The following is a 19,929-nucleotide window of genomic DNA, read 5'->3' as shown; positions in this document are numbered from 1 at the left end:
GCTGGAAAAATTCAGCAAGTGTGGCAAGAACAGATGAGTTAATATTTCAGGTGTGGACCCTTCGTCAGGACACCTGGGCCTTTACTGGCAGATTCCTGAAACAAATTCAACCAGTGCTCTTCCGCCCGCCTCTGGCGTGGGACTCAACGGCCGCCATTTTGATGAGAGCAGCAGTTCTGCCGTTAGCAGCAATGGCCCTGGAGAGCGTATGCACAGCAACTTGGCACCACACTCTACACTCTGCAAACTTGGACCTTTGCACTTTAGTTTGTGTTTAGCGCTGGGTCCGAAGCGTGCTCTGAAAAGCGAGTGTACAGCAGACTGACAGAGACACTGCAAGCACTTCTTAAAGGGGCACACACATCTTTCAGGTAAGTTTGTATTTAAGCTTTCGGACTGGAATTTTAGGGGCCGAAACTGACCCTTTCTGCAGGAGCCGTTACCGCCTCTTTGAGTCGGTAAGCACCTATCGCTCAGTCAGGTCGGAAATGCCTACATTTGAGAAATTGGCCTCCTTTATTTTTGTGACGGTGTACGCTACCGCCCCGCCCGTATTCCTGCCCCCTCGGTCATACGCCGACCCCTTTCCGACCGGCGCGACCCCCTTTCCGCCCCACGTGGGAAATTGCCCCACGGGAGTGGCTTGTCCACCGCTCGGTGCCCCCCCTCTAGCTTTCCCCGGCGGGAAGCTGCTTGTGCATCCACCCTTAAAGGGGAGGCTGCCATTTTATTTTAATAGTCAGCCAACTCTGAATTCAGCCCGACAATGCCGGCCACAGGTTCGGCCAGGCCGCCAACAAGCAGCCCGGCACACCCTCTTGCGTACCAGGCCGCTGGCCCGGCCGGAATCCTCCCTTGTGGCCCAGTGGGTCCAAGTAAACCTTGTGCAGAACTCGCAGTGGCCCTCCCCTTTAACTGTTGTGACGCCGTGTCGCACTGACATCATAAGCGTCGCCGCGCTGACCGCCCGACTTCCGCCCCGCTCCCAAACGACTTCCGCCCCTCAGCCGCCCAAACAACGCCCGGAGAAAAAAAAACTTTTAGGACCTCAATTTCGCTCGACTCTCCACCCCATGGATTGGGGTGGAAAAAAAATCATTTGTAGCAGTAGGTGCACCTTGTTTCGGTCTGGGGGCAATTTCGGCCCCTTAATATTTTATTGAAGTAGTGGCTTGGTGCAATAGATGTTAAAAGTGGTTGAGGTGTGCAGGGAGTGCTGTTGGACACTTGCAAGGCCTCAGATGGTAAAGGAAGGCCTCTGAGAAGACAGAAAATGCAGGAATTCTCAGCCGTTCAGGTAGCATCCGTGGGGAGAGAAACAGAGTTCACGTCTCAGATCGAGATTCGAGATACTGCCCCAACCTGCTGAGTATTTCCAGCATTTTCTGCATTTATTTCAGATTTCCAGCATTCACTCGCAGCGAGAAGAAAAGATGCAGAAGGAAGAATGCAATACAGGCAGCCCCTTTCTGACTGGGATATCTGGGATGGAGTCATCCGCTTGCAGTACCAGTGCCCACAACCCCAATTCCCCTTTCAACATTAGTCCCACACCTTACCGTCCCTCTGTTATTGACCATCACAGCGTCAATGCTGAAGTAAAAGCCACCAGAAAGCAAACTTCCCCATCCAACTTTATACATCTATCCATCCAATATGATATCAAGAAATCAACTCAGCACCCTCAGTCCCTTTGTGACTGTCTTGTGTGTGCCTTTGCCTACCTTACTGATGTCACGCAGTGCTACCCCAGTGGTAACAGCACGGCTCATGGAAGGCTGCTGACTTTTAGTGGGGGACACTGCAAATGGCCTTGTAGGTCGAACTTGAGGAGCTGGTGACTGGGAGTGTGAAATCGTGTGACATTGTTCCTTCTCCTTTTTCTTTTTCTTCTTCTTCACTATCATCTCTCTCTTCTTGGTCAACCAATGGCTGGGCAGGCTGCATTTCTTGGCTGTGTGAAATGGGGAAGGTCTAAGGGTGGAGTTGCGATGAGGGGAGCATAGAAAAGCAAGAGGGTGATGCGAGAAGGAGGATAATGTACGAGGATACCAGCATCTTGTGTCCTTTCAGACCTGCCGCTGTTCAAGGGCTCAGCCATGCTCCTGCCAAGAATGGCCAGCATTGTCTCCTTCAAGGGGATGAGGTGAAGCTAGGAATGGGAGGTATACCTTGTGTTTGGTGCAGATTGTTGGTAGGGAGTGATGGGGGGGGGGGGGTCGTGCATTGAGCAGTGTGTGAGGCTAGTGGTGCAGTTGGTGGGAGACGGCTTTTGAAGATGCATTTACTGACCTTAACCACTGGTCTGAGGTCATGAAGCTTCTTTGGGTACTGGAGCCAGGTCATGGGGACAAAACTGCTGGCAGTGAGGGTTTCGCTGATCAGGTCCTACATCCTTCTTTCTGGAGGGCCTCTTGTCCCCTCTGGTTTTTAGGACCCCACTTGCAATGCTGACCCCCCTACACATAACTGGAAGCTGGGTGCCCTTCTCTGGCTTGCTGAGCTATTCGTGTTAGTGCTGAAGCACTTTTCCCATTTTATTAGGTGCGGAAGGCAATTCATCTTTCAGAGCTGAAGACTGCCATGTAGAAATTATTTTTAATGTTTTTTTTTTCAGAAGGCAGTTGAGCTTCAAGGGCTTAAAACAGGAAGCAAAGAGTAGGAGTAAACGGGTACTTTTCAGAATGGCAGGCAGTGACTAGTGGGGTGCCGCAAGGTTCTGTGCTGGGGCCCCAGCTGTTTACATTGTACATTAATGATTTAGACGAGGAGATTAAATGCAGTATCTCCAAATTTGCGGATGAAACTAAGTTGGGTGGCAGTGTGAGCTGCGAGGAGGATGCTATTAGGCTGCAGAGTGACTTGGATAGGTTAGGTGAGTGGGCAAATGCATGGCAGATGAAGTATAATGTGGATAAATGTGAGGTTATCCACTTTGGTGGTAAAAACAGAGAGACAGACTATTATCTGAATGGTGACAGATTAGGAAAAGGGAAGGTGCAACGAGACCTGGGTGTCATGGTACATCAGTCATTGAAGGTTAGCATGCAGGTACAGCAGGCGGTTAAGAAAGCAAATGGTATGTTGGCCTTCATAGCGAGGGGATTTGAATACAGGGGCAGGGAGGTGTTGCTACAGTTGTACAGGGCCTTGGTGAGGCCACACCTGGAGTATTGTGTACAGTTTTGGTCTCCTAACTTGAGGAAGGACATTCTTGCTATTGAGGGAGTGCAGCGAAGATTCACCAGACTGATTCCCGGGATGGCGGGACTGACCTATCAAGAAAGACTAGATCAACTGGGCTTGTATTCACTGGAGTTCAGAAGAATGAGAGGGGACCTCATGGAAACGTTTAAAATTCTGATGGGTTTAGACAGGTTAGATGCAGGAAGAATGTTCCCAATGTTGGGGAAGTCCAGAACCAGGGGTCACAGTCTGCGGATAAGGGGTAAGCCATTTAGGACCGAGATGAGGAGAAACTTCTTCACCCAGAGAGTGGTGAACCTGTGGAATTCTCTACCACAGAAAGTAGTTGAGGCCAATTCACTAAATGTATTCAAAAGGGAGTTAGATGAAGTCCTTACTACTCGGGGGATCAAGGGGTATGGCGAGAAAGCAGGAAGGGGGTACTGAAGTTTCATGTTCAGCCATGAACTCATTGAATGGCGGTGCAGGCTAGAAGGGCTGAATGGCCTGCTCCTGCACCTATTTTCTATGTTTCTATGTTTCTATTTTTAAATGATTTTTATTTTTTCATTTTAGAAGGCAATTCCCCTTTAAGAGACCGCACTGATTTCTAAAATGATTGCCTTGCTTTCAGAGAAGGCAGTTCTTGCTCCAGTGGCGCTATATTGGGCCTCCTGCTGAGACTAGCGCCCGAAAACCAGCCTTACATCGTGAGTTTAGTGCTGCGCTAATGTTAATTAGCAAGTAGCACCAGGATACTGGTGCTGCCGGTGCTGTTCATTTCGGCGGTCATGAACTGTGGTCCGCAGTGCCACCAGTAGGTTTCCAGCGCTCAGGAATTTCCAGATCCTGAACCATGACCTCATCTGTTCTCTCCACAGGCATTGACTGACATGCTGTGTCCAGCACTTTCTCTTTTCCTGCATGAATTTCCCGCTTTAGTTACACAACACAGCCTGGCACAAATAAAGCACAGGTGGCAATCATTCAAAATCCTTGTTTTTCCATGAGTTGTTCGAGGACGGGCTTCCTGTTGGGAAGGAGATGGGTGAATTCCCTCAATCACTCACTGACGCCTCTTACTGATAAAAGAGTTTGGGCTGGATTTTCCGGTCCTTTGCACTCCGGGTTTCGCCCCGGAGCGCCGTGAAAGGCGGCGTTGAGGTCTCCTGCGCCGCGCCGCGTTCCTCCGGTCGGGTTTTGTGGCGGTACTGAGGCAGGGCCACCGGGAAGACCTGCGCCCAGGTGTGCAACGCCTCTCATTGCGACACCGGTAGTACTTTGAACTTTTGCCCGACCCCGAAGTGCGGCCACAATGACCGCCTGGGAAATCAGTGCGGTCCGGGAAGGTAATGGACTGCAAAAGTAAGTGTGAGTGTGTGTTCTTTTAATTTTGTTAGCAATTTGTGTTGTGGTAGCGTGGGCAATGTTTTGAGAATATTTTGTGTTTTTAAAAAATGTTTTCCCGCCCCCCCCCTGCCCAGGCCTCTCTCGGAGCACTCCCAGCCTGGCTCTTTAGTTTGCGGGTTTCCCATCCTTGCACCACAAAAAGTGTACAACGCCTCCCTTAGCGCTGTTCCCCCTATGGAGGGCACAGATGCCCAAATTTACACACCAAAGCGCAAACTATTCCCGACTGTTCACTTTCCCACCCCGGCCTCCATTTTCGCCCCGAAAACAGAAAAGCCTAAATTCAAGCCCTGAAAGTTTGATATTTTCAGTGGGTTGGTGTTTCTGGTCTTCGATCCTTCTCTGGTAAGACTCAGCGAGGCACCTATTTCAGAAGCATGACAATAAGAAAGATAAAGTTAAAGTAATTGGTAGCAGTATGGGAGGGAAGTTAAGGAGAACTTTTTTCACCCAGAGGATGGTGAGGGTCTGGAACTCACTGCCTGAAAGGGTGGTAGAGGCAGAAACCTTCAACACATTTAAAAGGTACTTAGATGTGCATTTGAAGTGCTGCAACCTACAAGCTACGGACCAAGAGCTGCAAAGTGGGATTAGGCTGAGTAGCTCTTTAGGCCAGCACAGACCACGATGGGCCAAATGGCCTCCTTCTGTACCATAAATATCTATGATTCTACGAAGACCCTTTCTTCAGAAACAAATACAGTGTTGGCGTCTTGGTTGCTAGATAGAACAGTATGACATAATTACATATTGATACACTCATCAAACAAATAAAATGAAAATATGAACTTCTAGCTGTTTTTTTTAGTACTCTGATGGTTCAGCATTAATTGAGAGAGGATTTCAGTTATTCACTGCTCTGCTAATCTTCTCTGGAAAAGGCCAAGTAATGTCCCAATTTTATTCGCATCTGTATATGAATAAAAAGGGTCCGTGGATCCTTGTAGAAACATCAGACATGTCCTGCTCCTGTTCCTTTCTCTGCCCTGTTTGTTTGCTGTTGAAGTATTTCTGCTGAGTGACTCCTGTTGGTTGCTGTTGGTTCCTTACTCTCTCTTTATTGTTGCTCCATTTACGTGTACTCAATGGCCAGGAAGCTGAAAGCTCCCAGTCGGGAATGTTTGTAAGTAAAACTTGATCGCATATTGATTAGCCCCTGCCTATCTCCATTGCTATTAGTCACACTTTGGTGCACAAATCTTGCACGATGAAGCATAACAATGTATTCAATATGTGGCTTCTACACTGGCGTTTGCCATAACAAACTAATCCTGGTTATTCAATCGGTTAGGGCGCCAGTGTAAAAATACCTTTACGTATGTCAGAAAAGAGAACTAGACGCACCTCAAAAATACAGATTCCAAGAGGTTGCTGAGTACAATTTGCTTAATTTTTATTGGTATTCTGGGCTAAAATCCAAGATTTTGTGCTGGTGCAGTACCTGATGCCTCCTCAGATTTAAGGTGCATTATACTACAACTTCCAGCAACTTCAATACCCATGCAAAACAGTCTCCATTTTCCAGTAAATGTACAATCACAGAATCACAGAATAGTACAGCACAGAAGGAGGCCATTCGGCCCATCGAGTCTGCGCCGGCTCTTTTGAAGAGTAATCCAGTTGGTCCCACTCTCCCGCCCTTTCCCCATATCCCTGCAATTTTTTGGTTTGTTAATATTTGTACAGTGTTGCACATAAAGCTGCAGGGTAAGTCCAGGGTGGGTGCCCCGTCGTTGCCGAGACCCCTGGAGTGGGAATATGCACATCTGCATGGGGTGTAACGAGAACATTGCCAAACATGATTTAGAAAGTGCGTAGGCCTGTCCTGGACACTTCTTTTAGCTTTATCCAGACTTAAATATTCGAGGAGTGTAGTCCCTTCTGCCCGTGCTCTAAAACCATTTAACTTGTAACTACTGTGAAGGGAGTTTCATGCATGTGGGCTTACACGCATTCCCCTGGCAGGAGAATTGTAGTTAATGACAGACAGTAGAAATTAGGTCATGCCTGTGCTAGCTCAGCATTGGACCTATCTGCTCTGATCCCAGTTTCCTGCTCTTTCCCTCTACCTTCATTTTTCCTCAACTGTTTATCTAACTCCGTCTTGAATGTTGTGAGTCACTTGCTATCAATGGGCATTTGTTGAAATGCATTGGAAATTTGAAAGTCCTTTGAGTAATCTGTTTTAGGAATGGTACAAATGCTGCTTGTATATTAGTCTAGGCAGCAAAACATGTGGATGTGGCAACAATTCACTGGGATCTGGAAAGCTGCTTGTATATGAATTATTAATTTTTTGGATTTTATTGTGTTCTTTTGGTGTCACTTGAAACTTTTCACATGCAGTTCTAGTCCATTATAGTGGCTCTCCTCATACTGCCCTGTGGCCTGCCCTCTCACACCTATAGCCCTCAGTGAACATTCTGCTCCCTGTAACTCTCGATGTTAATTCAGAGCCTACCAGCACTTGGAATGTTGCTGGTTAGGGAGATAGAGTGCATTTAATAAAGTAAGTGACGCAAAGTGAGCCGTTTGTTATAGGCAATGCCTGTTCAATCCTTCTTTACAAAGTGCAGGAATAAAATAATCATCAAAGCTACTAACCCCGCAATAGAAAAGGATTTGAACCCATACAAAATAAAACTCCTTTAAAAAGACATGCTGCCTATAAGTGTACGTGCTTTCTACCTGTGAGTGAAGATGGTGGCTGATTATGTAGTGCTACTATGACCTATAACTGAACAGAGGGCAGCTATGGCACATCTTGGTATTCTGACTGAATTGGATTGTGTCACAGGGAATAATGTGTTGGCATGTCCACTCTGTAACATAGCTCCTCAGCATGGCAGTTGCTATTTTGATCAATTTTACCTGCTTTATGAGTTGCAGTGTTCCTACATTTATGTACATTTCTATTAAAAACTTCCTATGCATGGATACAGAAAGGACTACAAGGAAAGTTGGGAATCTACAGGGTTGAGGGGAGAATGGTTACAAGGTGCACAGACTAAGCCGGGCAGGATCTGAAGATGTACCAGACAACACTGAAATAGAAAGCTGCGTGTTTGAATTCCATTGGGGAGGTAGAATTTGGGGGTTAATGAGCTGCACCAGTCTCAGCTGATATATTTAGGAAGTTAGCAGGAATAAAGGAAGTCAGACTGAACTGTTTCATCCATGGGATATGAGAGTTTGGAAATAAGTTACCAGGAACTGCCGTTTGAAGCAGAAAAAGAAATGGGTTCAAGAGGTAATTCGAGGTATTTCTGAAGAGGGAAAAAAAAATACGGATTTGTTGAGGAATGTTGATTTAAAAAAAAAAGAAATAGGTTTGTTGGACTCAATGGATTTTTTCTGTTCCTGAAAAATTCTTGCATCTTATTTCTGTTCAATTCATAGGATTACATAGGACAGGAAGCACAGAAACAGGCCATTCGGCCCAACCAGTCCATGCCAGTGTTTATGCTCCACTCGAGCCTCCTCCCATCTTTCCTAATCTAGCTCTATCAGCATAACCCTCTATTTCCTTCTCCCTTATGCTTGTCCAGTCCCCCCTTAAATGCATCGATATTATTCGCTTCAACCACTCCCTGTGGTAGCGAGTTCCACATTCTCACCACTCTCTGGGTAAAGAAGTTCCTTCTGAATTCTCTATTTGATTTCTTGGTAACTATCTGATATTGATGGCCGCTAACTTTGTTTTTCCCCATGTGGAAACATTCTTTCTGTATCTACTCTATCAAAACCTTTCATCATTTTAAAGACTTTTATTAGGTCACCCCTCAGCCTTCTCTTTTCAAGAGAAGAGAGGCCCAGCCTGTTCATCCTTTCCTGATAGTTATACCCTCGCATTTCTGGTATCATCTTTGTAAATCTTTTTTGCACCCTCTTCAGCGCCTCTATATCCTTTTTATAATATGGTGACCAGAATTGTATGCAGGACTCCCAATGTGGTCTAACCAAGATTCAATTCAAGTTTAACATAACTTCTCTTCTTTTCAATTCAATTCTTCTAGAAATAAAACCTAGTGTTTGGTTTGCTTTTGTTATGGCTTTGTTAACCTGTGATTACTTTCAGCGATTTGTGTACTCTGAGATCCCATTGTTCTTCTACCCCACTTAGATTCGTATTCTCCAAGTAAGATCCAGTGTGACATCCCATGATTTTCTTGTTTTCATTCACAAAACAATAACCAAGCAAATAAAGGTGGGAAAACCCACCAAGTAACCAGCTGCTGACAAGGAATCAAGCCCAAATATATCCCATTATACCTGAAAAATATCCCTTTGAGAGTTCTCCTCGATTATACATGCAGTTCCTGGCTAGCTAAGGAAAAGGGGGAATAAGTACATTTGGAGAAACGCAGGCCAACCAGTGAAGGTTTACATTTAGCTAACTTTGGAGCTACAAAGGATAGAACAGAATACTTTCTAAATGGTGGAAAAACTAGAAACAGTGGAGGTCCAAAGAGACGTGGGGGTCCATGTACATAAATCATTAAAATGTCATGGACAAGGACAGAAAATAATTTAAAAGGCTATTGGAATTCTGGCCGTTATATCTAGAGGACTAGAATACAAGGGGGTAGAAGTTATGCTACAACTATTCAAAGTCCTGATTAGACCATACCTGGAATACTGTGAGCAGTTCTGGGTACCACACATTAGGAAGGGTATGTTGGCCTTGGAGGGAGTGCAGTGTAGGTTTACCAGCATGATACCCGGACTTCAAGGGTTAAATGACAAGGAGAGATTACACAAACTAGGGTTGTATTCCCTGGAATTTAGAAGATTAAGGGGTGATTTGATTGATGTTTTCAAGCTATTAAGGAGAACTGATAGGGTAGATACAGAGAAACTATTTCCGCTGGTTGGGGAGTCTAGGGCTAGGGGGTATAGTCTAAAGATTAAACTTCAACCTTTCAGGAGTGAAGTTAGGAAACACTTCTAGGGTTGTGAATCTTTGGATTTCTCTGCCCAGAGGGCTGTGGATGCTCAGTTGTTGAGAATATTCAAGACTGAGAGAGATAGATTTTTGGCACTATTGGAATCAAAGCATATGGGGATAGGGCGGGGAAGTGGAGTTGAGGTCAAAGATCAGCCATGATCTTATTGACTGGCAGAGCAAACTCGAGGGGCCGTATGGCCTACTCCTGCTCCTATTTCTTTTTTTATGTATAACTGAAAGCTTGGTCAGTAATTATATCACAATTTATTTTCATTTTATGAGAGTTTTTTGTTGTGTGTAACTGCTTGACTTTCTTCTTTGGCAGAACATGTTTGAGAATAAGCCCTCCCTCCCGGAGTATAAAGTGGCGTCCGTCCAGAAATCTCGCTTCATCCTTCTGCACTATAGCATGTTCAAAGCCGGCTGGGATTGGCTCATCTTACTGGCCACGTTTTACGTTGCTGTGACCGTCCCATACAACGTCTGCTTCACAGAAAGTGATGACAGCTCCCGCAGCACCACTGGGAGCGACATTGCTGTGGAAATGCTCTTTATTTTCGGTAAGCCGGGTTTTAAGTCAATCAGTTCTCCACCACAGAACACTCCACAATTTCTTCAGGCGGATGTGCAGATACTTCACCTCAGGCAGTGCCACACTGGTACGTGTGCGTTAGGAATGAAGGCTTCCGCATACCAGAGAGACAAGATGGTGAGGTAAAATAGCTACACAAGTCTCATATGACCATTCATACTATAACTGCGGCACAGGGTGAAGCGGTTTTGATTTGTATCAACACGAGTGTAGATGCAGCCTGTATCAGTGCGATCAGGGTCCGAGCTGTTACCAGAGTGGAGAGACTCACTTCACTTTACTTCAGAGTCAGTTTGGGCCTTGCCAACTGATCTACACCAACGTTCAGAAACGAAGCCAAAGAGAACATTCTTTGCACCAGTACTACATTTGTAGTGTAAATACATCGTTAAATGATGGAGTTACTTTTGCAACGTTGCTCCACTCTGGGCTGTGTGTTTTTGTATTATCTGCGCAAGCCATGACATCATCCAATGGAGAATCCCCTGTGAGAAGGTGGCAGTAACATCACTTTGGGCTGGATTTTCCGGCCCTTTGCGCTCCGGAGCGGCGTGAAATGGGGCGGCGAGGTCTCGTGCGCCCTGTCGCGATCCTCTGGTCGGTTTTTGCAGCAGAGTTTAGCAGCACTGCCGGGAAGAGCTGCGCCTCGCGTTGTGACACCATCCGTGTTTTGACTCGAACCCGACCCGTATGCCTGGAATCGCGCCTCACAATGATTGCCTGGGAAACCAGAGCGGTCCAGCTATGCTGGCGACAGTGAGGAAGGTAAAGTGCTGTAAAGGTAAGTGTGAGTGTTTGTTCTTTAATTTTTTGAGCAATTTATGCTGGTGTGGCATGGGTACTGTTTTGTGAATGATGTGTTTTTTTTTTAAAAGATCGCCCCCACCCCACCCCACCCCACCCCCCCGCTTCAAGGCCTCTCTCGGAGCACACACGGCCCAGCACTTTAGTTCACGATTTTCCCATTTTTGTGCCTCGAAAGTTGTACAACGCCTCCTTTCGCGCTGCGCACCCTGTCACAGGGCCCAGATGGTGAAAATTCCTTACTAAAGTGCAACCTATTCCCGGCCGGTAACTTTCCCACCCCGCCTCCGTTTTCACCCCGAAAACAGCAAAGCCTAAAATCCAGCCCTTTAACTTTACAGTATAAGATGCAAACTCCGAACTCTCACCATTTGAACACCAGCTTTTGAGCAATGAGTTCCATTTATTTTAGTGAGCAGTCCCTGATACTTATGCCTCATTTAGCTCATTGCTCACCCACCTGTTCAATAACACTTCTCTGCCTTTTCTGATTATTTCTGCTCCACATCCTTTTCTTGTTTCCACCACTCAAGTCGGGTTGTCTCATTCATTATTCTTTTCAAAATAATTCCGTGTGCCTAACTCATTGGTTGAATTACTGCCAGAAAAGCAAAATACTGCGGATGCTGGAAATCTGAAATAAAAACAGAAAATGCTGGAAATACTCCGCAGGGTAGGAGCATCGTCATCTCCACCCACAGATGTTGCCTGACCTGCTGTGTACTTCCAGCATTTTCTGTTTCTATAGCTGAATTACTGGTATTGCTCTAGTCAGTAGTAAGTACTTGCAATTAAAAATTAATTAAAGGATTACCAAAGGCAGAGGCTTTAGCGGACTGCATGATCCCTGCAAATCCCCTGATGGTGTTTGCAATATTCAAGAGTAGTTTGTGGAACACAAACAGGCCTTTGGCAAATTACAATAAGAACAACTTGTATTCATATAGCGCCTTTAATGTAGAAATTAGCGCAGGTGACCAAAAGCTTGGTCAAAGAGGTATGTTTTGAGGAGCATCTTGAAGAAGGAACGCGAGGTGGCGAGGCGGAGAGGTTTAGACAGGAAGTTCCAGAGCTTGGGGCCTAGGCAACAGAAGGCATGGCCACCAATGGTTGATCGATCATTATCAGGGATGCTCAAGAGGGCAGAATTAGAGGAGTGCTCTCTCTAACTACACTCTCTCTTTATCACAGAATCCGCAAAAGTCAGTCCTTCTCTGCTTTCCTGGTTTGTCCCTCACTGCCACGTCCAGCTATGCCCTAATGCTGACGTTGATAGCGTTACTGCTCTAGGGGGTCAAATACTGCTGCATATTTTACATGTGATGTTGCAATGAGGCTAGCTGTGCTTCTCCTATTGCAGCCCCGGCTGAGCCCAGTTAACTCAGCGCAGGCTGTTGGTTGAACCTTTATTCTGCACGCCTCAGTTACCTGCTGCCTGTACCACCTTCGCCATTGGGGAGCTGAAACACATTTTTACTCAAATATCTTTCAATCTGCAACTAATTTCTTTAATAGCGATTTTGTCTAGTGAGACTTATTTGAAAAATTTAATGTGATTACATATTTTATTTGATTTTCTACATTTGGAAATTTGAAACATGTCCACTTTAGCTCTGCAAACTTCTCATTCCTGTTTCCTAATTAAAAGGAAAGAATTTTGCCAAGAAATGTTTGCAGATCTGTATCTAAGGGGAAAATTTCCAGCTGATTTTATATTTTTGCTGCTTCACCAGGACTACGGTTCCCAATTTGCAGAGGCTGAGCAGTCTGGAACTGGAGGTTACATCCACCTGCAGTCTGAGCCTTTTCACCAGACTGGTAGCCATAGTAGAGTCACTGTCATGCTGTCATTTCAGCTGATCAGTAGCTGATCAGGGTTAATGATGCACTGGAAAAACATTGGGGCAGATTTTGCGGCAGGTATGACGGTGTACTCTGAGAGTACACCACCATACTGCCGTTGAAATTGACCGCAGGTTCGAGATTTCCCTTCGCACTTGCGCACGGGCTAAATCCCCAACTTGCGATCTGCCAATTTACGTCTTGACAGATGATCCGTACCGACGGGGAAATCCTCATTGCCGGTGCAAAGTTGGGCTTATTGCCCGCCAACTGCCCACCAATTACAGACAGAAATGTTACAGTTAGTGAAAGCAGGCGCAGGAGCCTGTTTCAATGCAAAAGGAACCACCTTTTTCCCTTCTTTTGCAGGTTAAACCATGTTAATGGTGAAAATAAATAAAGTTTGCATCTAGCCAGGGTGGTTCAGCAAGAGCTAAAATGCTCTAAGCAGTTTGTTATTTTAATTAATCCAAAGTTTCTTTCAAGTTAGACCGGCAGTAATATAATTTGATGATATGAATAAACACGGTACAATTTACTGTAATACAGTTTAATTAATTAAAAGAAAAAATCTGATATCAATTTGCATCTGTGTGAGAAAGAGAGAGTCAACTTGAAACTATTTATTCTCCACTCCTTATTATTTTGAAAATACATCCAATTGCAGATAATTCTGTAAGAAGTATAACTTTGGGTGAAATGCAAGTAAGAACGTTACCAGTATTGGTGGTTGTAATGTATTTGCTTCGTGGGTTCAGGGCCATTGGAGGGAGCAACGTGTAGCGGCCCGGCCTGGAAATAGGCGCAGTCCCGGCCTGCAAGGTCATCAGCAGGCCGGGGCCATTGGAGGGAGCAGCGTGCGGCATACCACTGCAGGGAGCAGCGCGTACTGCTGCAGGAGGGCGACGGCTGATTGCAGTGCGGGCAGGCACAGCAGGAGGGGCGAAGGAGCGGCAAGTGTCCGTAGAGGAAAGTGACCGGGGCCCAGGAGAGATGTGATTCTGGGGCCCAGAAGAGGCGAGGGCCCAGGGGCAGCACGGGCCAGCCCACACTGCGATATGTGCGCGCTCGGTCTGTGCAGCAGAGCTGGTCTTCAGTTAGTCTTGGGTAATCCTTGCCACTGGACCAAGGCTGAGCTCTGTCGAGCCCATGTGGTGGCTGGTGTGCAACGGCCGCCACACGTTAAAAAAAAGCCAAGCACGGGCTTCTTCCACCCTTTACATGATAGTTCGGGACCTGGAATATTAGATCCTTCATTGAAACAGCTGTAAACTCATTCCTTTTTGGTGTGGAAGCAAGTCATCCTCGCTTCGAGGCACTGCCAATGATGATGATGATGATGTTTGCTTAAGAATTCATAGCAACACATTGCTATTAAGAACTAGTTGGTTTATTAGCAAAGGTTTAACAATCACACTACACATTACCAGTTCATCCACCAGGCTCACAACCACCTGCCTCATCATGGATCCCCTGAGCCCAACTGGCCGGGGTTTTATTGAGTCTTGTGAACATCACATGACTGGCTAAACCACTCCCAACTCAACAGCTCTACAACTATTTTAATTAAACTATAAATCATGTGCCCTCTTAAAACTGACAAATTAGAACATTACAACTGACAAATTAAAAAATTAAACTTTGGACATTAAACAGCTAAATTAAAATTTGGGGGTGATAATGCACTCCAGTCCCTCCAGCGCCATCCTCTTGCAGAAGGCCGCGAGTGTACCAGTGGACACCACGTGCTCCATTTCCAGGGACACACTGGCTCGAACATAACTGTTGAAGAGAGGCAGGCAGTCGGGCTGAACGACCCCCTCGACCATCCGTTGCCTGGACCGGTTAATGGCCACCTTGGCCGTGCCCAGGAGCAGTCCTATGAGGAGGCCTTCCGACCTGCCCGTTCCGCTCCGCACAGGATGCCCAAAGATCAGGAGCATGGGACTGAAATGCAACCAGAATTTGAGGAGCAGCCCCTTCAAATATTGGAACAGGGGCTGCAACCTCGCACATTCAGTAAAAGCATGGAACACGGACCATTCCAGACCGCAGAAATTGCAGGCGGCCTGGGAGCCCGTGAACTGACTTAAAAACCGATTGCACGGGACTGCCCCGTGTCAACAGCTCTACAAACCTGTGAGTATACTTACAGGTGCATACATTACAGAGGTAGACACTTTCCCTTCGGTTTCCTGATTGAAGCACCAGGCCCACGTGATCCCAGGTAAGCTTCCACACAGGCCGCACCCCGGGATCCGTGGGTCATTATGCTGCCCTCGAGTACGCAGGGTCAGAGAGCAAGTTTGTGAAGGAGGGTCCCCATCATCTATGTTCGTATTCTATTCAGATGCCGACGGCGTACTCCATTGGTACGTTGCCGCCGCAAGATCTGCCCCATTATTTTTCCTCACCTTCCATCCCTCAATGTCGCTTTCCACTTGATAAAGTGCTGACACACACTGGAGTTTGGTTCTATTGCACCTGCCTCTCAGCCAAGACAGAACATAAGAGATTGGAGCAGGAGTAAGCCATACGGCCCCTCGAGCCTGCTCCGCCATTTTATATGATCTTGGCTGATCCAATCATGGACTCAGCTCCACTTCCCCGCCCGCTCCCCATAACCCCTTATTCCCTTATCGGTTAAGAAACTGTCTTATCTCTGTCTTAAATTTATTCAATGACCCAGCTTCCACAGCTCTCTGAGGCAGCGAATTCCACAGATTTACAACCCTCTGAGAAAATAAATTTCTCCTCATCTCAGTTTCAAATGGGTGGCCCCTTTATTCTAAGATCATGCCCTCTAGTTCTAGTCTCCCCCATCGATGAAAACATTCTCTCTGCAGCCACCTTGTCAAGCCTCCTCATAATCTTATACGTTTCGATAAGATCACCTCTCAATCTTCTGAATTCCAATGAGTGGAGGCCCAACCTACTCAATCTTTCCTCATAGGTCGACCCCCTCATCTCAGTGGCCGTGTGAGGGCACCATAGCTGAGCCCCACCTTGTCCTCATCCGCCATCCGCAAGTGTGGACTTTCCAGCAGAAGTTAAGGGCGAGCAATCAGGAGTTGGAAACCTGGCTGTTCATCCCCCGCTCCCAAGCCCAGTGTCATGCGCTCAATTGTAGATCAGAAAACTCAGCACAGACCAGGATCTTCCCAGGTTCTCCCTGGTCTGTATGACTCGGTACCACACCGGCTAATGCACTTACCAACATGAGTCATCAGCAGAGAGCTGTGAAGTAATGCTCTCCACGGGAGTAAAACAGCTGTTTATTCTGCATTTAAAAATGTCGGCAGTAAAATGCATTGTTTCATCAAGTCACTTGCTAATATGAAGACTAGCTTTAACTTTTTCAGAGGGATGAAAACCTGAGAACAAATTCAATAGTAAAGCTGAAATTGAAAAGCAAGAATGTAGAAAATGAATCTGTAAGACAGCGGGAACAATGGTTCGTAAGTAGTAATCAAAGAGGGCTTCCTGTGCTAAATGGCATATACAGGAAACTCTCATTTATCCGGATACGGATTTAACGGAAAATCCGCCGTAATGGAATTTAAAATATTGCGTCGACACTTCTCACCGGCTACGGCCCTGCACATAACACTTCGACATATATCCAGATCCTTCTGTTGCAAAATCGCTAACAATGAGCAAGGACTCAGAAAATCTACCGTAAAAATCTAAAAACTGAATACACAAGTTCACCCTCCTCTGCCCTCGCTTTGCTGGTGTGCGCGCGCGCGCTGCAGCCGCTGTCTCTCGCGGCCGCCGCTGGCGTTGGGAACGGGGGCAGTGCCGGCACTGGGTTCCAGGCACAGAACGCAGCCCGGAGAGTGTGCTCCGGAGCTGGACAATCTCCTCCTCGAGGCCACCTGCAGCCACTCCCAGTGCAGCCTTCGCCCCTCCGCGATTACAGTCTGGGGGGGGGGAAGTACATGCATGCTGGCAACTTGATCCCTTTCCTTCTGCAGAAACCATTGTCGCGCATAAACCGTTTGCCTCGCACGTTCTCACATTGAAACCACTCAGAACTCTTCTTGCAGTTAGTTATTTCAGATGCAGCGACTATTAAGTAGGCGATCACTAACATACCCGTGGGAATTTTGATTTCCAATGAGTTGTTAAATATATATACAAATATTAACTTTAAAGTGTAAACTCGCCCTATCGGAAAATTCGTTTAGCCAGAGTTGCCGAATCCCGAGCGATTCGGATAACCGAGAGTTTCCTGTACTTCAATGCAAGGAGTATAGCAAATAAGGCAGATGAGCTGAGAGCACAGGTAGACACAGGTATGACTTTATAGCCATTATAGAGACATGGCTGAAAGAGGGGCAAGTTTGGCACCTCAATATTCTTGGTTACAGGATTTTTAGACAGGACAGTGGGGGTGGGGGATAGCGATATTAATTAAATAAATTATTACAGCTGTGAGGAGGGATAATATGTTAGAGGGATCATCAAATGAGGCCATATTGGTCGAACTGAAAAATAAAGCTAGAGGAAATGTATTAGCATGGATCGAGAATTGGCTGGCTAACAGAAAGCAGAGAGTCGGGATAAATGGATCCTTTTCGGGTTGGAAATCGGTGGTTAGTGGTGTGCCACAGGGATCGGTACTGGGACCACAACTGTTTACAATATACATAGATGACCTGGAAGAGGGGACAGAGTGTAGTGTAACAAAATTTACAGACGACACAAAGGTTAGTGGGAAAGCGGGTTGTGTAGAGGACACAGAGAGGCTGCAAAGAGATTTAGACAGGTTAAGCGAATGGGCTAAGGTTTGGCAGATGGAATACAATGTCGGAAAGTGTGAGGTCATCCACCTTGGAAAAAAAACCAGTAAAAGGGAATATTATTTGAATGGGGAGAAATTACAACATGCTGCGGTACAGAGGGACCTGGGGGTCCTTGTGCATGAATCCCAAAAAGTTAGTTGGCAGGTGCAGCAGGTAATCAGGAAGGCGAATGGAATGTTGGCCTTCATTGCGAGAGGGATGGAGTACAAAAGCAGGGAGGTCTTGCTGCAACTGTATAGAGTACTGGTGAGGCCGCACCTGGAGTACTGCGTGCAGTTTTGGTCACCTTGCTTAAGGAAGGATATACTAGCTTTGGAGGGGGTACAGAGACGATTCACGAGGCTGATACCGGAGATGAGGGGGTTACCTTATGATGACAGATTGAGTAGACTGGGTCTTTACTCGTTGGAGTTCAGAAGGATGAGGTGTGATCTTATAGAAACATTTAAAATAATGAAAGGGATAGACAAGATAGAGGCAGAGAGGATGTTTCCACTGGTCGGGGAGACTAGAACTAGGGGGCACAGCCTCAAAATACGGGGGAGCCAATTTAAAACCGAGTTGAGAAGGAATTTCTTCTCCCAGAGGGTTGTGAATCTGTGGAATTCTCTGCCCAAGGAAGCAGTTGAGGCTAGCTCATTGAATGTATTCAAATCACAGATAGATAGATTTTTAACCAATAAGGAAACTAAGGGTTATGGGGAGCGGGCGGGTAAGTGGAGCTGAGTCCACGGCCAGATCAGCCATGATCCTTTTGAATGGCGGAGCAGGCTCGAGGGGCTAGATGGCCTACTCCTGTTCCTAATTCTTATGTTCTTATGTTCTTATAAAAAAGGGGCAATCACACTGCTGGGCGTGTATCATAGACCCCCAAACAGTGGGAGGGAGATAGAAGAGCAAATATGTAGGCACATTTCTGTGAAGTCCAAAAACCATAGGGTAGTAATAGTCGGGGATTTCAACTATCTTAATATTGATTGGGACAAATATAGTGTGAAGGGTACAGAGGGTGCAAAATTCCTAAAAAGCATTCAAGAGAACTTTTTTAGTTAGTATGTAACAAGCCCAACACATGAGGGGGCGGTTCTGGATTTAGTTTTGGGGAATGAAGCTGGGTAGGTGGAAGGGGTATCAGTGGGAGAAAGGGATAGGCCGAGTAATTACAGGCCTGTCAGCTTAACCTCAGTGGTGCAAAAATTATTGGAAAAACTTCTGAAGGATAGGATAAACCTACATTTAGAAAGGCAAGGATTAATCAGGGACAGTTAACACAGATTTGTTAAAGGAAGATCATGTTTGACGAACCTGATTTAATTTTTCGAGGTGGTAATCAGGAGGGTCGATGAGGGTAGTGCGTACGATGTAGTATATATGGACTTTAGCAAAGCTTTTGATAAGGTCCCACATGGCAGACTGGTCACAAAGGTAAAAGCCCATGGGATCAAGGGCAAAGTAGCAAGTTGATCCAAAATTGGCTCAGAGGTAGGAAGCAAAGGGTAATGGTTGATGGATGTTTTTGTGACTAGAAGGATGTTTCCAGTGGGGTTCCGCAGGGCTCAGTACTGGGTCCTTTGCTTTTTGTGGTATACATCAATGATCTCGATTTAAATATAAGGGATATGATTAAGAAGTTTGCAGATAACACTAAAATTGGCTGTGTGGTTGATAATGAAGAGGAAAGTCATGGACTGCAGGAGGATATCAATCTACTGGTCAGGTGGGCAGAGCAGTGGCAAATGGAATTTAATTCAGAGAAGTGTGAGGTAATGCAATTGGGGAGGGCTAATAAGAAAAGGGTATACACATTAAACGGTAGGCCACTTAGAAGTGTAGATGAACAAAGGGACCTTGGAGTACTCTGAAAGTAGCAGGCCAGGTGGATAAGGTGGTTAAGAAGGCATACAGAATGCTTGCCTTTATTGGCCGAGGCATAGAATATAAGAGCAGGGAGGTTATGCTTAAATTGTATAATACTCTGGTTAGGCCACAGCTGGAATACTGCGTGCAGTTCTGGTCGCTGTATTATGGGAAGGACGTGATTGCACGGGAGAGGGTACAGAGGAGATTTACGAGGATGCTGCCTGGAATGGAGAATCAGCTATGAGGACAGATTGGATAGGCTGGGTTTGTTCTCCTTGGAACAGAGGAGGCTGAGGAGAGATCTCATTAAGCTGTATAAAATTTTGAGGGGCCTGGATATAGTGGCTAGCAAGGGCCTATTTCCCTTGGTGGAGGAGTCAATTATGTGGGGGCATAGGTTTAAGGTGGTTGGTGGAAGGTTCTGAGGGGATATGAGGGGAAGTTTCTTCACGCAGGGGTCTGGAACTCACTACCTGGAA

At 46.2% G+C, this 19,929-nt stretch overlaps 1 protein-coding gene across 1 annotated transcript in view; it reads left to right on the top strand.

Annotated features, from left to right (window-relative positions):
* Positions 1 to 19,929, top strand: part of LOC139233595 (voltage-gated delayed rectifier potassium channel KCNH4-like) — a 225,905-nt gene that overhangs the window by 127,105 nt on the left and 78,871 nt on the right. The window contains exon 5 of the mRNA XM_070863997.1: positions 9,870 to 10,104. Within this exon, the coding sequence (XP_070720098.1) occupies positions 9,870 to 10,104 (235 nt within the window). The remainder of the gene's footprint in view (positions 1 to 9,869; positions 10,105 to 19,929) is intronic.

Source organism: Pristiophorus japonicus, chromosome 21 (assembly GCF_044704955.1).
Source record: "Pristiophorus japonicus isolate sPriJap1 chromosome 21, sPriJap1.hap1, whole genome shotgun sequence".
Taxonomy (NCBI): Eukaryota; Metazoa; Chordata; class Chondrichthyes; family Pristiophoridae; genus Pristiophorus; species Pristiophorus japonicus.
The sequence above is the reverse complement of the archived record's forward strand: the minus strand, read 5'-3'. Positions and strand labels throughout refer to the sequence as shown.